The sequence below is a fragment of the Balaenoptera borealis genome, assembly GCF_965194805.1.
Source record: "Balaenoptera borealis genome assembly, chromosome: 6".
Taxonomy (NCBI): domain Eukaryota; kingdom Metazoa; phylum Chordata; class Mammalia; order Artiodactyla; family Balaenopteridae; genus Balaenoptera; species Balaenoptera borealis.
Window position 1 is genome coordinate 34938227 of NC_138863.1, and position 16152 is coordinate 34954378.

General features: G+C 39.4%; 1 protein-coding gene across 1 annotated transcript in view; it reads left to right on the forward strand.

The window, feature by feature from the left end:
- The window catches only part of CDK15 (cyclin dependent kinase 15), a gene marked incomplete at its 3' end in the record, with an annotated part of 81810 nt that overhangs the window by 47691 nt on the left and 17967 nt on the right, over window positions 1-16152 (forward strand). Inside the window, exons 11-12 of the mRNA XM_082396776.1 lie at window positions 11848-11971; window positions 13572-13692. Coding sequence (XP_082252902.1) covers window positions 11848-11971; window positions 13572-13692 — 245 coding nt within the window. The remainder of the gene's footprint in view (window positions 1-11847; window positions 11972-13571; window positions 13693-16152) is intronic.

Sequence of the window (16152 nt, forward strand, 5' to 3'; positions counted from 1 at the left end):
TTTGAGGGTCGGGACTCTCCTCTGGCTTGCCCACAGCAGAAGAATCTTGAAACAGACTGCCATCACAAACTGAAGTTCCATGATACTAATAAGAAGATGGATATCATTGCTATTCTAGGGGAAAGTAAAAAAAAGATTTGCCTCAAGATATGGAGCAATGCCTGGCTATTTTCTGGGCAGCCTAACCCTGTCAGTCATTGTCATCATGCAAATGTGTCTTTAGAAGTACAAACCAATGAAAAAGAATTGCATTACAAGAAAAAATGTGAAGTTAGGCCATCATAAAATAAATACTTTCTTCATAGCAGACTACTGTGGTCTGTGATAAAGTTTGTGTTGTACCTATAGTTCCCCACTACAACTAGCAAACAAACTACCTTTGTTGGATCTTTATCAGTTATCCTTTTGCCTGTTCTATCAGATCCGATTATATGTGGGACCAACTTCCATTTTTCCAGTCATTGGAATAGAAATGATAATAAACTCTTAACTAGCTGTAATTCTACATCTGTTATAAATTTTAGAAAACATTTGTATTTCATACTTTTCATTCCCTAAGGTTTTATTGGCATTAATTAATTGATTGGCCCTTAACACAACCATATGAGATTTGTATATGATGTACTCATTCATTTAACTAATATTTATGTGTTTATTAATTCATTCATTCAGGAAATATTTATTGATTACTTAGTGCCATGTTAAATCCTGAGGTTTCAATAATGAATAAGTTGTGTTTCTTATTTTCAATGAGCTAAAGCCCAGTAGGATATATGGACTTAAATAGGTAGTGAGAAGCAAAGTTATAAGGGCTATGACCATGTTAACTAGGAATACTATGAGGACTCATAGTAAGGGAACCTAATCCCGTCGTGGAGGCAAGGGGGAAAGGAAGGTTTGAAGACGGGTTTGAAAGGAGTGAAAACCTTTTAAAATAGTTAGAGGAAAATGAAATAGAAAACTAACTCGGGAAACCAAGAAGGAATGTCTAGTAGTGTGTTAAAGACTCTGGTGAGGATGAAATCCATTAAATTATCTCCATGATCATGAGATTTCTTTCTTTCTTTCTTTCTTCCTTTCTTTCTTTCTTTCTTTCTTTCTTTCTTTCTTTCTTTCTTTCTTTCTTTCTTTCTTTCTTTCTGGCAGTGCTTAGCAGTTCAAATAGAGGAGCAGAGAAAGTAGATAGTTGGACTGATTGAGAATTGGGGATTTGCCAGACATGTGAGAGGAAAAGGCAAGTGGGCAAGATATTTGGCAATGTCAAGAGAGAGGTTAAAGGGATGGTCAGAGGCTTCTAAACTGAGTCCAATCTGAGGGAAGGAAGTGAAGATAGGCAGGTTGCTGATAGCTAGGGAGAGGGCAGAAGAGTCAAGGAACTAGAGGTTTGATTAAATAGAAGAACAGTTGGAGAAAGAGTAACGGTGAGAAAGATAGAACATTTTCAGGCTTGAGTGACTCTCATTCCAAGCACTGTGCTAAGTGCTTAGCAAAATAGAAAGACATAGAAAACATAATTCCTCAAGGAACATAGAACCAAAAACAGGAGATAAGACATACACACCAATACTATTACAGGACATTTGTGAATAACACCAAGTAAGAAATAAGACCTAACGTTGTAGACATGCAAAGAAGTAAAAGATATCTTCTCATTTTAAGAGGTTTTAATAAGCCAGACCTTTAAAGTTGCAATGCATTTCAAGAGGCTGGAATAGGGGAAGACGTTAGAGGAAGAAGGAATGTTTTCAGCAAAGGTACAGAGCAGGGAAGTAGAGGGTGCGTTCAAGTAAGAGGAGCCCAGACCCACAGGCTGTTAGTGTTGAAGGGACCACAGTGTTTTTCACTCTTCAGGTTCTGACCCACTAGAGGGCTGTGAAATCAGTTGGTGATTAGCAACCAGCATTTTAAAAAATGAAATGGAATGGATGAGAAAAGAATAGAAAATATTACAGTAATTACATTTAGTAAGAATAAGTATTATTTTGTGCAACTTTTTTTCCATTTGAAGCTGTGCGTCTATCTATGTATAAGTGTGAAAACGGGAAATATATATATTTCTTACTGGGGGATGCAATAAAAAAAAAAAAAGCCCTTGCTGAATGGATACAAAAACAAGACCCATATATATGCTGTCTCCAAGAGACCCACTTCAGACCTAGGGACACATACAGACTGAAAGTGAGGGGATGGAAAAAGATATTCCATGCAAATGGAAATCAAAAGAAAGCTGGAGTAGCTATACTCATATCAGATAAAATAGACTTTAAAATAAAGAATGTTACAAGAGACAAGGAAGGACACTAAATAATGATCAAGGGATCAATGCAAGAAGAAGATATAACAATTATAAATATATATGCACCCAACATAGGAGCACCTCAATACATAAGGCAACTGCTAACAGCTATAAAAGAGGAAATCGACAGTAACACAATAATAGTGGGGGACTTTAACACCTCACTTACACCAATGGACAGATCATCCAAAATGAAAATAAATAAGGAAACAGAAGCTTTAAATGACACAATAGACCAGATAGATTTGATTGATATTTATAGGTCATTCCGTCCAAAAACAGCAGATTACACGTTCTTCTCAAGTGCGCACGGAACATTCTCCAGGATAGATCACATCTTGGGTCACAAATCAAGCCTCAGTAAATTTAAGAAAATTGAAATCATATCAAGCATCTTTTCTGACCACAACGCTATGAGATTAGAAATGAATTACAGGGGAAAAAACGTGAAAAGCACAAACACATGGAGGCTAAACAATACGTTACTAAATAACCAAGAGATCACTGAAGAAATCAAAGAGGAAATAAAAAATACCTAGAGACAAATGACAATGAAAACACGACGATCCAAAACCTATGGGATGCAGCAAAAGCAGTTCTAAGAGGGAAGTTTATAGCTATACAAGCCTACCTAAAGAAACAAGAAAAATCTCAAGTAAACAATCTAACATTGCACCTAAAGGAACTAGAGAAAGAAAAACAAACGAAACCCAAAGTTAGCAGAAGGAAAGAAATCATAAAGATCAGAGCAGAAATAAATGAAATAGAAACAAAGAAAACAATAGCAAAGATCAATAAAACTAAAATCTGGTTCTTTGAGAAGATAAACAAAATTGATAAGCCATTAGCCAGACTCATCAAGAAAAAGAGGGAGAGGACTCAAATCAATAAAATTAGAAATGAAAAAGGAGAAGTTACAACAGACACTGCAGAAATACAAAACATCCTAAGAGACTACTGTAAGCAACTCTGCCAATAAAATGGGCAACCTGGAAGAAATGGACAAATTCTTAGGAAGGTATAACCTTCCAAGACTGAACCAGGAAGAAACAGAAAATATGAACAGACCAATCACAAGTAGTGAAATGGAAACTGTGATTAAAAATCTTCCAACAGGGCTTCCCTGGTGGCGCAGTGGTTGAGAGTCTGCCTGCCGGTGCAGGGGACATGGGTTCGAGCCCTGGTCTGGGAGGATCCCACATGCCGCAGAGCAACTAGGCCCGTGAGCCACAATTACTGAGCCTGCGCGTCTGGAGCCTGTGCTCCGCAACAAGAGAGGCCGCGATAGTGAGAGGCCTGCGCACCGCGATGAAGAGTGGTCCCCACTTGCCACAACTAGAGAAAGCCCTCGCACAGAAACGAAGACCCAACACAGCCATAAATAAATAAAAAATAAATAAATAAATAAAAATTAAAAAAAAAAAAATCTTCCAACAAACAAAAATCCAGGACCAGATGGCTTCACAGGTGAATTCTATCAAACATTTAGAGAAGAGCTAACACCCATCCTTCTCAAACCCTTCCAAAAAATTGCAGAGGAAGGAACACTCCCAAACTCATTCTATGAGGCCACCATCACCCTGATACCAAAAGCAGACAAAGATACTACAAAAAAAGAAAATCACAGACCAATATCACTGATGAATATAGACGCAAAAATCCCCAACAAAATACTAGCAAACAGAATCCAACAACACATTAAACGGATCATACACGACGATCAAGTGGGATTTATCCCAGGGATGCAAGGATTCTTCAATATACGCAAATCAATCAATGTGATACACCATATTAACAAATTGAAGAATAAAAACCATATGATCATCTCAATAGATGCAGAAAAAGCTTTTGACAAAATTCAACACCCATTTATGATAAAAACTCTCCAGAAAGTGGGCATAGGAGGAACCTACCTCAGCATAATAAAGGTCATATATGACAAACCCACAGCAAACATCACTGTCAACAGTGAAAAACTGAAAGCATTTCCTCTAAGATCAGGAACAAGACAAGGATGTCCACTCTCACCGCTATTATTCAACATAGTTTTGGAAGTCCTAGTCACGGCAATCAGAGAAGAAAAAGAAATAAAAGGAATACAAATTGGAAAAGAAGAAGTAAAACTGTCACTGTTTGCAGATGACATGATACTATACATAGAAAATCCTAAAAATGCCACCAGAAAACTACTAGAGCTGATCAATGAATTTGGTAAAGTTTCAGGATCCAAAATTAATGTACAGAAATCTCTTGCATTCCTATACACTAATGATGAAAAATCTGAAAGAGAAATTATGGAAATACTCCCATTTACCACTGCAACAAAAAGAATAAAATACCTAGGAATAAACCTACCTAGGGAGACAAAAGACCTGTATGCAGAAAACTATAAGACACTGATGAAAGAAATTAAAGATGATACCAACAGATGGAGAGATATACCATGTTCTTGGATTGGAAGAGTCAATATTGTGAAAATGACTATACTACCCAAAGCAACCTACAGATTCAGTGCGATCCCTATCAAATTACCAATGGCATTTTTTATGGAACTAGAACAAATCATCTTAAAATTTGTATGGAGACACAAAAGACCCCGAATAGCAAAAGCAGTCTTGAAGGAAAAAAACGGAGCTGGAGGAATCAGACTCCCTGACTTCAGACTATACTACAAAGCTACAGTAATCAAGACAATATGGTACTGGCACAAAAACAGAAACATAGATCAATGGAACAAGATAGAAAGCCCAGAGATAAACCCACGCACCTATGGTCAACTAATCTATGACAAAGGAGGCAAAGATATACAATGGAGAAAAGACAGTCTCTTCAATAAGTGGTGCTGGGAAAACTGGACAGCTACATGTAAAAGAAGGAGATTAGAACACTCCCTAACGCCATACACAAAAATAAACTCAAAATGGATTCGAGACCTAAATGTAAGACCGGACACTGTAAAACTCTTAGAGGAAAACATAGGCAGAACACTCTTTGACATAAATCACAGCAAGATCTTTTTTGATCCACCTCCTAGAGTAATGGAAATAAAAACAAAAATAAACAAATGGGACCTAATGAAACTTAAAAGCTTTTGCACAGCAAAGGAAACCATAAACAAGATGAAAAGACAACCCTCAGGATGGGAGAGAATATTTGCATATGAATCAACGGACAAAGGATTAATCTCCAAAATATATAAACAGCTCATGCAGCTCAATATTAAAGAAACAAACAACCCAATCCAAAACTGGGCAGAAGTCCTAAATAGACATTTCTCCAAAGAAGACATACAGATGGCCAAGAAGCACATGAAAAGATGCTCAGCATCACTAATTATTAGAGAAATGCAAATCAAAACTACAATGAGGTATCACCTCACACCAGTTAGAATGGGCATCATCAGAAAACCTACAAACAACAAATGCTGGAGAGGCTGTGGAGAAAAGGGAACCCTCTTGCACTGTTGGTGGGAATGTAAATTGATACAGCCACTATGGAGAACAATATGGAGGTTCCTTAAAAAACTAAAAATAGAATTACCATATGATCCAGCAATCCCACTACTGGGCATATACCCAGAGAAAACCGTAATTCAAAAAGACACATGCACCCCAATGTTCATTGCAGCACTATTTACAATAGCCAGGTCATGGAAGCAACCTAAATGCCCATCGACAGACATATGGATAAAGAAGTTGTGGTACATATATACAATGGAATATTACTCAGCCATAAAAAGGAACGAAATTGGGTCATTTGTTGAGACGTGGATGGATCTAGAGACTGTCATACAGAGTGAAGTAAGTCAGAAAGAGGAAAACAAATATCGTATATTAACGCATGTATGTGGAACCTAGAAAAATGGTACAGATGAACTGGTTTGCAGGGCAGAAGTTGAGACACAGATGTAGAGAACAAACATATGGACACCAAGGGGGGAAAACCGTGGTGGGGTGGGGATGGTGGTGTGCTGAATTGAGAGATTGGGATTGACATGTATACAATGATGTGTATAAAATTGATGACTGATTATAAAAAAAAATAAAAGAAAAGAAGAAAAAAAAGCCTTAGAAACACTGGGTTGGTCTAACTTTCTTTTTCTGCAGAATTAGAATTCAAGGTTTGAAAGGACAAATGTTTTGCCTGAAGTTATAGAACCAGCTTTTGCCATTGCTAAAAAGGATTATTGGTTAAGATTCTTTTCTACCAGTGCCATACTGCATCTCTGGTCCTGTTGGCCTGAAATAGAGACTATCTTAGTGAAATGGAGTATATTAGTCCGGGGAAATAGATTGGGTAGGTGGCTGAGAGCCTTAGTTTCTAAGATGTGGACTTTATTCCTTAGACAGTAGAGTCATTAAAGGGGTTTGATTGAAAAAGAGTGACATGATCAGAAGGAAATTTATGTAATTGTGGTCTGTGGGATGGATTAAAGAGAGGAGACTGGAGTCAGGAATTCCAGTTAGGAGTTTATTGATGTGGGCTAGCTTAGTGCTTCTCAAGCTTCAGTGAGCAGATGAATGACCTGGGGATCTGATGCAGTTAGTCTAGGGTGAAGCCTGAGCTTTGCATTTCTAGCATACTCCAAGGTGATACAGATGCTGCTGGCTGAGGACCAAACTCTGAGTAGCAAGTTTCTAGGTAAGAAGTGATAAACTATGATAGTGAAGGTACAAATAGAAAGGAAAGTGAAAAACAAAAACAAGAGTTCAGCCAGGACATGGTGACTAACTGGGCTTGTGGAGGGAAAGGATGAGGTCAAACATGACTGATTTGGGGTGTGATTGACCTGGAGAATTATAGCTCTATTAACAGAAATAAAAGAAGTCGACTTAGAGAGAAGGCAGAAGAGTCCTATTTTAGACATGATGAGCTTCTCGTTGAGGTGGGATAGCCAAAGGAAATGAGCGGCAGGCAGCTGAAGAGGAGATTGGTTCTCAGGAGGAAGGTGTATGCTCGAGATGTAGATTTGAGGGTAATTGATACATGGAGTTTGTAGTTGAAGACGAGAGAGTGGATAATCAAAAGAGCAAACACAAAGAGGAAAGAACTGATGATAGAACTTTTGCTTTTAGGGGGTGAGAAGAGGAACAGCACAGCAAGGGGCAGAGGGAAGCAGCTTTTAGGAATACAGAAGATCCAGAAAAATGCATTTTTGTGGAAGTCAAGGCAAGAGACAGTTTCAAGGAGGGCATGGTTGAGAGTGTCACAAAGTTGAAAATCATATTTGATAGCAAGGACTTTGTGGGTTTGTGAGGGATACACTAATAAATAGAGGAATTTATTAGGGGTATATGGAAGCACAAAGGAAGAAGTTATCCAATCAAAGCAGATAGGACTAGGGATGAGTTCCCCACAGTAGAGGCAGCAGTGAAAATGCTGGGATGCCAGGGAGGGTATGGTATATTCCAAGAACTGAAGATAACTCAGGAGTTAAGGCTGGATTAGAATGAACAGAGTTGAGGTTGGTTAGAGCTGAGACTTGAAAGGTAAGTAGGAGCCAGAGCATGAAGGGCCCAGCTATGCCATGCTATTCCATATGAGGGGCCATTAAATCATTTTAATAGGAGGTGATAAATTCAGATTTCCTTTTTGTAGAGCTCACTCTGATGACACTGTGGTGAATAGATTGGAAGGTGAGCAATACTTTTTTTTTTGAAATGTTATAGTCCCCTGACCTCACTCTTCCCTTGTTTTTTCTCTACTCCCACCCCATACTCTCATTTCCTCCAGTCATTCTCTAAATGCTTGTGTCCATTAGGGTTCCAACCTTGACAGTGAGGCTAATGAGGACAACAGTGGTGCAGATGTGAATTGATGGTGGAGGAAACTGGATATATGTGCAATTAATTACTTAGCCAGAATTAATGGGAGATGGAAGAGTCAGCAATGCTTTTTCTAACTTTTATACTTAAAAGTATAAATGATAGTGATGATAGTGCCATTCACTGAAACAGAGAAATGGGAAAATAGATTTTAGAGGGATATAGTGAGTTAAGTTTTGGCATACTGAGCTTGAGGTGATTATGGGATGTCCAGGTGAACTTCAGACTATATGGGTCTAACAGTTCAGGAAAGAGATCTGAGGTGGAGCTAAAGACTTTTAAATAATCAGAATACAGTTGTTAATTGAAGCAATGTTAGTGGATAAGATGGCTAAGGGAGCATGTAAGGTGATAATAGAAGGTCAAGGATGGAACCCTAAGGAATATCAATATATTAGACATCAGTAGAGAAAGTGGAACCTATAAAAAGAACAGTCAGAGAAGTAGGAGAAAAATTAAGAGATTGTGGTACCAAAGTGGGGAGAGAGCTTCAGGAAGGAAGACGGTCAACAAAGCCAGATGCTGCAAAGAGAAGAAGTGAAAGGTATCCATTGGATTTTCGTAGCAAAAGACATTGGTGACCACAGTAAAAACATTATGAATTAAGTGATCCTAGCAGAAGCCATTTTGTAGGGGGATGAATTTCACATTTCAGAGGAAAAACAATTCCATATGATGGCAAGGCCCAGTGTGTGACCATGGAGAGTGAGGGGCTAAAGTGGGTCGGAGAAGCAGATCGTCGGAGTGTGGAGGGTGGCTGGACATGTTCACATGGGCACTGATGTTAGGGAAGCAACATCTGGGATCCAGGTGCCCAAGTCTTGAGTGAATGATGGAGAATGGTGGGGAGTCATGTGGATGACAGTGAGAAGAGGGATAGAGGAAGATGTGGCTCAATGGCATGAAAGTCCAAACAACAAGGGCTTTTACTTGAGGGTGGAGAAGCAATGGTTTTGAAGGAGTATTGGGAAGTCACCCAGTACCCCACCTCGCCGTGATCAAAGGTATGAGCAAGTTGTAGAAGAACTAGCATCCACTTGAGAATGCTGTAGGGAAGCAGTGGACTCAAGGTCTAATTTAAGCCAAAGGAGACAGAAGGAAATTCATCAGAGGGTGGGTTTTAGGAAGTTTTAAAACCAGGATTGAGGAGTGAAAAGTGAACAATGAAAAGGTTTGGGGGAGAGAGGGACGATGGATGCTGGGTTAAATGAGAGGAAGCAGAGAGCAGTATGGAGATGAGCTTTAGGGAGGAAAAAGGAATAGTCAGAGAGGCTTATATTTTTAGTGACCACAGAAGACAGGATGGGAATCATAGTGAGATTAGCCTGTGTCAGATTTCTAATAGAACAAATCCCAGGAATTCCCTCATGAGTGGAACGACTTGGGCTTCCCTGAAAGAGTTGGCTGACTGATCTGATTGTGTTTTTGTGGGACTCCTAGCCCAGATGGTACTAGCCCAATGGAATTATTTTGTTCCCAAGAGCCTCATTGTGTTGGAAACAGGACTAACCCCTGGGCTATGGGAAACCCCTCTGGAAAGAGTCACGATCTGGATGGTGACTGAGAAAACACCATCAGATTGGGTCGTATTACTGGTGAAGTTTCGGCAGTGGGAAAGGAGGAATACAGGTTGCAAGGGATTAAAGAGTAAGTGGGTGGTGAGGTTTCTCAGCACACACTGCAGTTTTGACAAGTGTGGCTATGAAATCCCATACCTTAAGACTGCAGTGTTTTGCCATTTACAAATGCTTGTAGACATGCGGAGCCAGGGAGGAAAGGAGCTACAGAGCAAGAAGGTGAGTGGCGGGTGGGTGTGACTAATCAGTGAGAACAGTCTATGCTTGGGACATGAAAGGGATTTCAGGCTGGCCCACTATGAAGCTCTGTCTCTGACTCAGCTAGCCAACTCTCTCCTTCCCTGTCAGGTTTTAATTTTCTAAATTTTCTCTGGTTTCTCAGGATAGTGTCATGGTGTCAGGCAGGTCTGAATTTGAGACCTGGCCCTGACTCTTTCTAGACATGTTTCTAATGTTTCCTTGAGCCCCGTTTTTCTCATCTATAAATCGAGGACGAGCATATCTTCCTCACAGGGTTGTTTTGAGGATTACAAAAGGTCCTGGGTATTCAGTACATGTTCCTTTCCCTCCCTTCCTTCTGTCCCTGTCCCTTGCTGGTCACCATCTCTCTGTCTTCTGTCTCTCACCTGTCTTCATCTCCCTCTTTCCTGACTACTATCACATTGAAAAACATATTTTTAAGCACCTACTATGGCATCTTATCTTTTACCTGGAATTTAAGTTGGTCCTTTATATTGTCTTTTCCATGAATATTTATGTTTATAACCGATCGGAGGGTTGAAATGTTGCTATGGGACTTCTGTGCTTTGGCAGCTGAGTGATGGGATGAACGGTAAAATGAATAATACAGTGTGTGTGTTTGAAGCACCAGGAAGAGAAAGAATTGGGATGAGAAAGACTCATTGAACCAGCGAACATTTGAAGTAGGAGCCTCAAGAAAATGTTAACATTCTTAAACGGCTTGGGGACCCTGATGTGGGAACTGCATGAAGCCCATACAGCCACAGCTGTGCAGTGGGAGGTAAACTCCCCAGGATCCTGCTTTGGTCAGACCGTGGCACTCATCAACTTGATTCCGATGTGTCCAAGTCATTGTTAGGTCGTTGCAGGTTCGAGCATCTCTGAAGTTCCTAGTTTCCAAGATGTGATGGAAAAAGTGGATTTATCCACATGGCTCTGCATCTACTATTTTGCTCGTGTCCCAGGAACGCTGGGGCTGGCCTTTTCTTTTCAAAACTGCCAGCACATGTTCTCAGTTGGCATAGGTCTTTGTAAACACTAATGTTGGTGTTTGAATTCTCAGTTGCCAGTGGCACTGGAAAATAGCAAAAGACACTTGGAATACTAGCATTCTTTTTTTTTTTTTTTCCTTAAGCTTGTGTTTTGGTGGGAACCTAATAATGTCTTTGGTTTCTGTGCCTTGTAACCACAAGCAACATTTTAAAATTTAGGCCTAGAATGTATTTTTCCTTTTGTTTCCCCCGCCCCCTTTTTTTCTTCTCTATACTATTTATTCCTTATTCTCTTTTGATTTTTTTTTTTTTGGTCTAATTTATTTTGGTATCTTTTCCCTCTGAATCTATACTGTATATTTCCCTTGTTTTCACTTTGAACTTAATACTTTTAAAATTCGTTTAAAAAGATAATGGTTCCTTTATTTCCTAATACCATCTAAGGATATATTTCCCAGTCTGGTCTCCCTGTGTTCTGTTTTTAAAAGGGTTTTATATCAGAGAGCCTGGAAAACTTAAGCAGTTGTAAATGTTAGAATATCATTTCCAGGTCAACTTTGATCTTATATGCCAAGTTCATCAGTGGGAAAAAAATTAAATCTTTCACATCTAAATCAATAACTAGTGTTCCAAAGGAAACTTCAAAGTTTCACTTTAGATTTTTAAAGAAGGGTAATTCCTTCAGTATCAAAGAAATGAGATGTCAGGAAAAGCCAGAATCCCTTTGTTTAGGACATGGTCTACTTACTTGACTTTCCTTGTCCTTTTTTTCCTGTTCGAATGCAAAATCTTCATTTTTTTTTCGTCTCTCAAGAGACCCTTTTACTATATTCTTTCAGATGACTGTTTTTGACTTAGAGGAGAAATCAACACATAGTGGCTCGAATCTGCTTAGATAAGGTGTTCATTCCTTCCAGCTTTTCATGTTTCAACTTTTGCGGGGCCTGGCGTACATCCACCACCAACACGTTCTCCACAGGGACCTGAAACCTCAGAACCTACTCATCAGTCACCTGGGAGAGCTCAAACTGGCTGATTTTGGTAAGTCACCCCCCGAGTCTCTTCCTGGGCTATGAACAATGATGCTTTTGTGTGCACATGTTTAAAGCATCAACTAGGGCTGGCTTTTGAAAAGTGGGAACCGGGGAACATGATGCTTTGTCAGGATTTCAAACAACCATATAGGAAGATTGAGGCAAGAAATAGGGCGAGACTGGTAACTTCTTAGGGTTCCATCAAGCCTCAGTCTAATCAGATCCTAAAACTTGGTTACCCCTACTACCTCACTGCCATTTTTGATGTAAAGACTTTTGTAGAGTGAACATACTTGGTAGGTTTCCCTAAATCTAGGTAGATGTACAAATTCCATCAGACTAGATCAAAGTTATCCCAGGGTGACAGGATAAAGAGGTTAAGCCCAGATTGTAGGATGGACTCCTGCTGGAATGGAGGCTCCAGGACACCTGTTTCTGCTCACCTATGTATCTATATAGGTGGGACTGTATGGGTACCTGAGGCTTTTATTCTCATCAAAGTGATTCAGATTTCCTCTGAGTATCACTGTGTCTTTCCACTTTAGCACGTATCACAGTTTATAATTATACATATATACTTCTGCAATGATTTTGTCTCCTCCACTAAACTATAAGCATTATGAGGGCAGCCTGGATCCGTTTTTGCTTATCATTATATCCCTAGTGCCTGGCACCATAGCAGGTGCTCAATAAATTTTTGTTGAAAAACTGGTTCCGTATAAGCTGAGGAACCACTCTTCTCCGTTTGGCAGATGTCAAATGATGCTACTATAGCGGCAGTAAGCCTTTAACAGACATTCATTTATCAAATTCCCCACAACAGTGAACTCATCTATTCAGGTTTTTTTCTAGCTATAGATCATGTGATCCAGTGAGATAAATAGCTAACTGATGAAAGTACTCTCATTTTGTAGAGGAGCATTTGAGAATGATCCAGCTAAGGTCCTGCCAAATAACTAATGTGGATCAACAGCCCTCACCCTGTATCTACTAAACTGGGGATTCCTGGACTGCAGAAATGGAGGGTTGCCCTTTTAGTCGTGAATCGATTTTCCATTGCTGTTACAGAAAACCCAAATTACAGAGGTGTATACATGCTCAAAGCTTCACGTTCTCTCATGTAACAGTCTGACCTAAGCAGTCAGAGCTCTGTGGTGGCCCCATGGTGTATTGGTCCACTCTTCTTCTGTCATGAGGCCCCACCACCCCTAGGCATTGCCCCACGGCCTATTTCAAGATGGCAGCCACTTCCGCCTCACTACAGCCTGGAGGAAGGAGAAAAGAGACCAACACTTAACCCCTCCATGAAGTTCACACATCACTTCTATTCATATCAAATAGGCAAAAATTTAGTTGCCTTGCTACACTTAGCTGCCAGGAAGCCCACATCTAGCTGGAAAGTAGGCCAAATTTTGAGAAATTCACTTGATGAAGAGGTACGCAAGAGTCAAGATAGTTGAGTAGCTCTATTAAAAGCACCAAAGTTTGTGTATTATTTTTTAAATGTTGTTTACTCTGCCAATTATACTCTCCTTGGCAGACTGTATCACTGTGGCTCTCCAGAAAGTCTCAGGACAGTGAGTTCTGTGCTTTCCCCCTTCGGTCAGGTCTTGCTCGGGCCAAGTCCATTCCCAGCCAGACATACTCTTCAGAAGTTGTGACTCTCTGGTACCGCCCTCCTGATGCCTTGCTGGGAGCCACTGAATATTCCTCTGAACTGGACATATGGTAAGAGCTAGTGCCAAGAAAATGTGAGTCATCCTACCCGTGAAGGTTGTTTTATTACCTGTATTACATTTTAGATAATCATTCTAATAATGACAATCACATTTGTATACAGAAATATAAAGTACTTTCAAATACATATCTCATTTGATTTTTTACAATGCCCCTCCTTCTAGCTCTTCTCTTCAATCCTTTGTCTTCTCCCTTGTCCTCAGGGAAACATACATACACTCCCAAACCATAGATACACACACACAACTGTCTGCACATGCCCAAACACCATTCAGAACCTGGTGAAAAAAACATAAATACCAGGACTCTGTAGACCTGATTTTCATGCCAGTATTTCTAATCAGTTACTCTGGATTACGTTATCTTCAAAAAAGCCATGTATCCTCTTTGTGTCTATGCTTCTTTGTTTTTAAAATAAGGGTAATAAACTCTCCACATGAGGGGTTAAGGGGGACTGTAGTGCAAATGTAAGAACCAGATAGATGCTATCAAGTAGAGCCACACTGTTGGAGAGGCTGTTGGATTAACTGGGTGCAGTGGTGAGAATGCGCTCTCAGCCACTCATCATCCTAGAGCAGTGGTGTTATGTAATCTAGCTCTGATCCCTGGAAATATCCCAGTCATTTGTGTGGTAAATTTGCAGTCACGGCCACCTCCTCAAAGGTAACAAAATGTATGGGCTTCCTTCAACTCCTTAGATGGTCTTATATAAACAGAAGGCCCTGTTTAAAAAAGAAAAACACTAAAAGACTAAACTAAGCTTTTGAATTTCCCAAAGAATTGAGAAAAGTTGAAGAGAATTTCCTCCAGTGTATCTGGAGTCACTGATTTCCTGATACCCAGTCGCACTTCTGGAAATATCACCTGCTAGTCAAAACCCCCCTGAAACTGTCAGCTCTCACTGCTCTGCACTGTCACTTCAAAGGCCTTCAGCAGGCTCTGGCTTTCTCAGCTCTTAATGATCACTTCCTAGTTGTGCTTCGCAGACAGTGAAGCTTCTTCTCATCACTTTTAAACTTTGTTTTATTATGGAACATTTAAAACATTCAAAATATATAAATATGTACATCAGTGATTCTTAACCAGGATCAATTTTGCTTCCCAGGGACCCTTGCAGTGTTTGGAGACATTTATTGTCACAGCTGGGTGGTGGTGGGGTGCTCCTGGCATCTAGTGGGTAGAGGCCAAGGATGCTACTAAATATCTTATAATGCACAGGGCAGCCCCCTACGACAAAGATGTATCCAGCCCAGAATGTCAATTGTGTCAAGATTGAGAAAACTGATGTAGATTAAAAGCATAGTAAAGTGAACTCCATGAGCCCACTACCCGATGTAACAACCAGAAACATCATCAGTACTGTCACATCCACTCGTGTCCCCTTCCCATCAGCCTGCCCCTCCACCAGAGGAGCTTCTACCCTGAATTTTTTTTTCTTGTCATCATTCCCTTACCCTTTTTAAAAATAATATTTCTACATTTTTATGTACTTTTAAAATATTATTTATTTTACTTGCTTTTGAGTTTTTATAAAAATGATATTCCATTGTTTTTAGTCTTCTGTGACTTGGTTTTTTTTAACTCAGTGTGTTTCTAAGATTCATCCATGTTGATCTATGTGGCTACACTTTATTTTCTGTTGATGAACATTTCAGTTATTTAGTTTGCCTTTTGTTTTATTTCTTTTTGCTATTTTGAATATACTTGGTACTTATATTTAAGGATATGCCTAGAGTACTTACTTAAGAGTAGATTTGCTGTGTCACAGGGTATATGAATGTTCAACTTCATGAAATAGTGTCAAATTGTTCTCCAAGTGGTTGTAACAATTTATGCACCAGCAGTGTATCATAGTCCTTTATCCACATCCACACTAACTTCATAAAATCAGATTTCTTAATTTTTGCTAAGTTAGTGGGTAGAATGGTAGCATGTTGTGATAAAATTTGCATTTCCCTAATTACTAATGAGGTTGGATGTCTTTTCATGGATTATTTGACATTTGTGTTTTTTCTCCTATGAAATACCTCTGTGTGTCTTTTGTTTTCTTTTGGTCTCTATGTCTCTGTCTCGTCTCTCCTTTTGTCTCCCTTCCTCCCTTTCTTTCTTTATTGATTTATAGGAGTTCTTATACTCTGGATACTAATCTTTTATCAGTTATGAGTGCTACAAGCAGGCTCCCCAGTTCATGGCTTATGTTTTCATATCTTTATGTTGTCTTTTTAAACAAAAGTTCTTAATTTTAATACTGCTGACTTTATCAGTCTTTTCCTTTATGGTTAGCCCTTTTATTTCTTGTTTAAAAAATCCTTCCCTCCTTGAGGTCAAAATGATATCCAATACATTCTTTTAAAAGTTGTAAAATTTTTCCTTTCACTTTAAATCCTTAATACATTGGAAATTGACTTTTTCTATGCTAACCCAGTGGTCTCACTCTAATTTCTTCAGCAA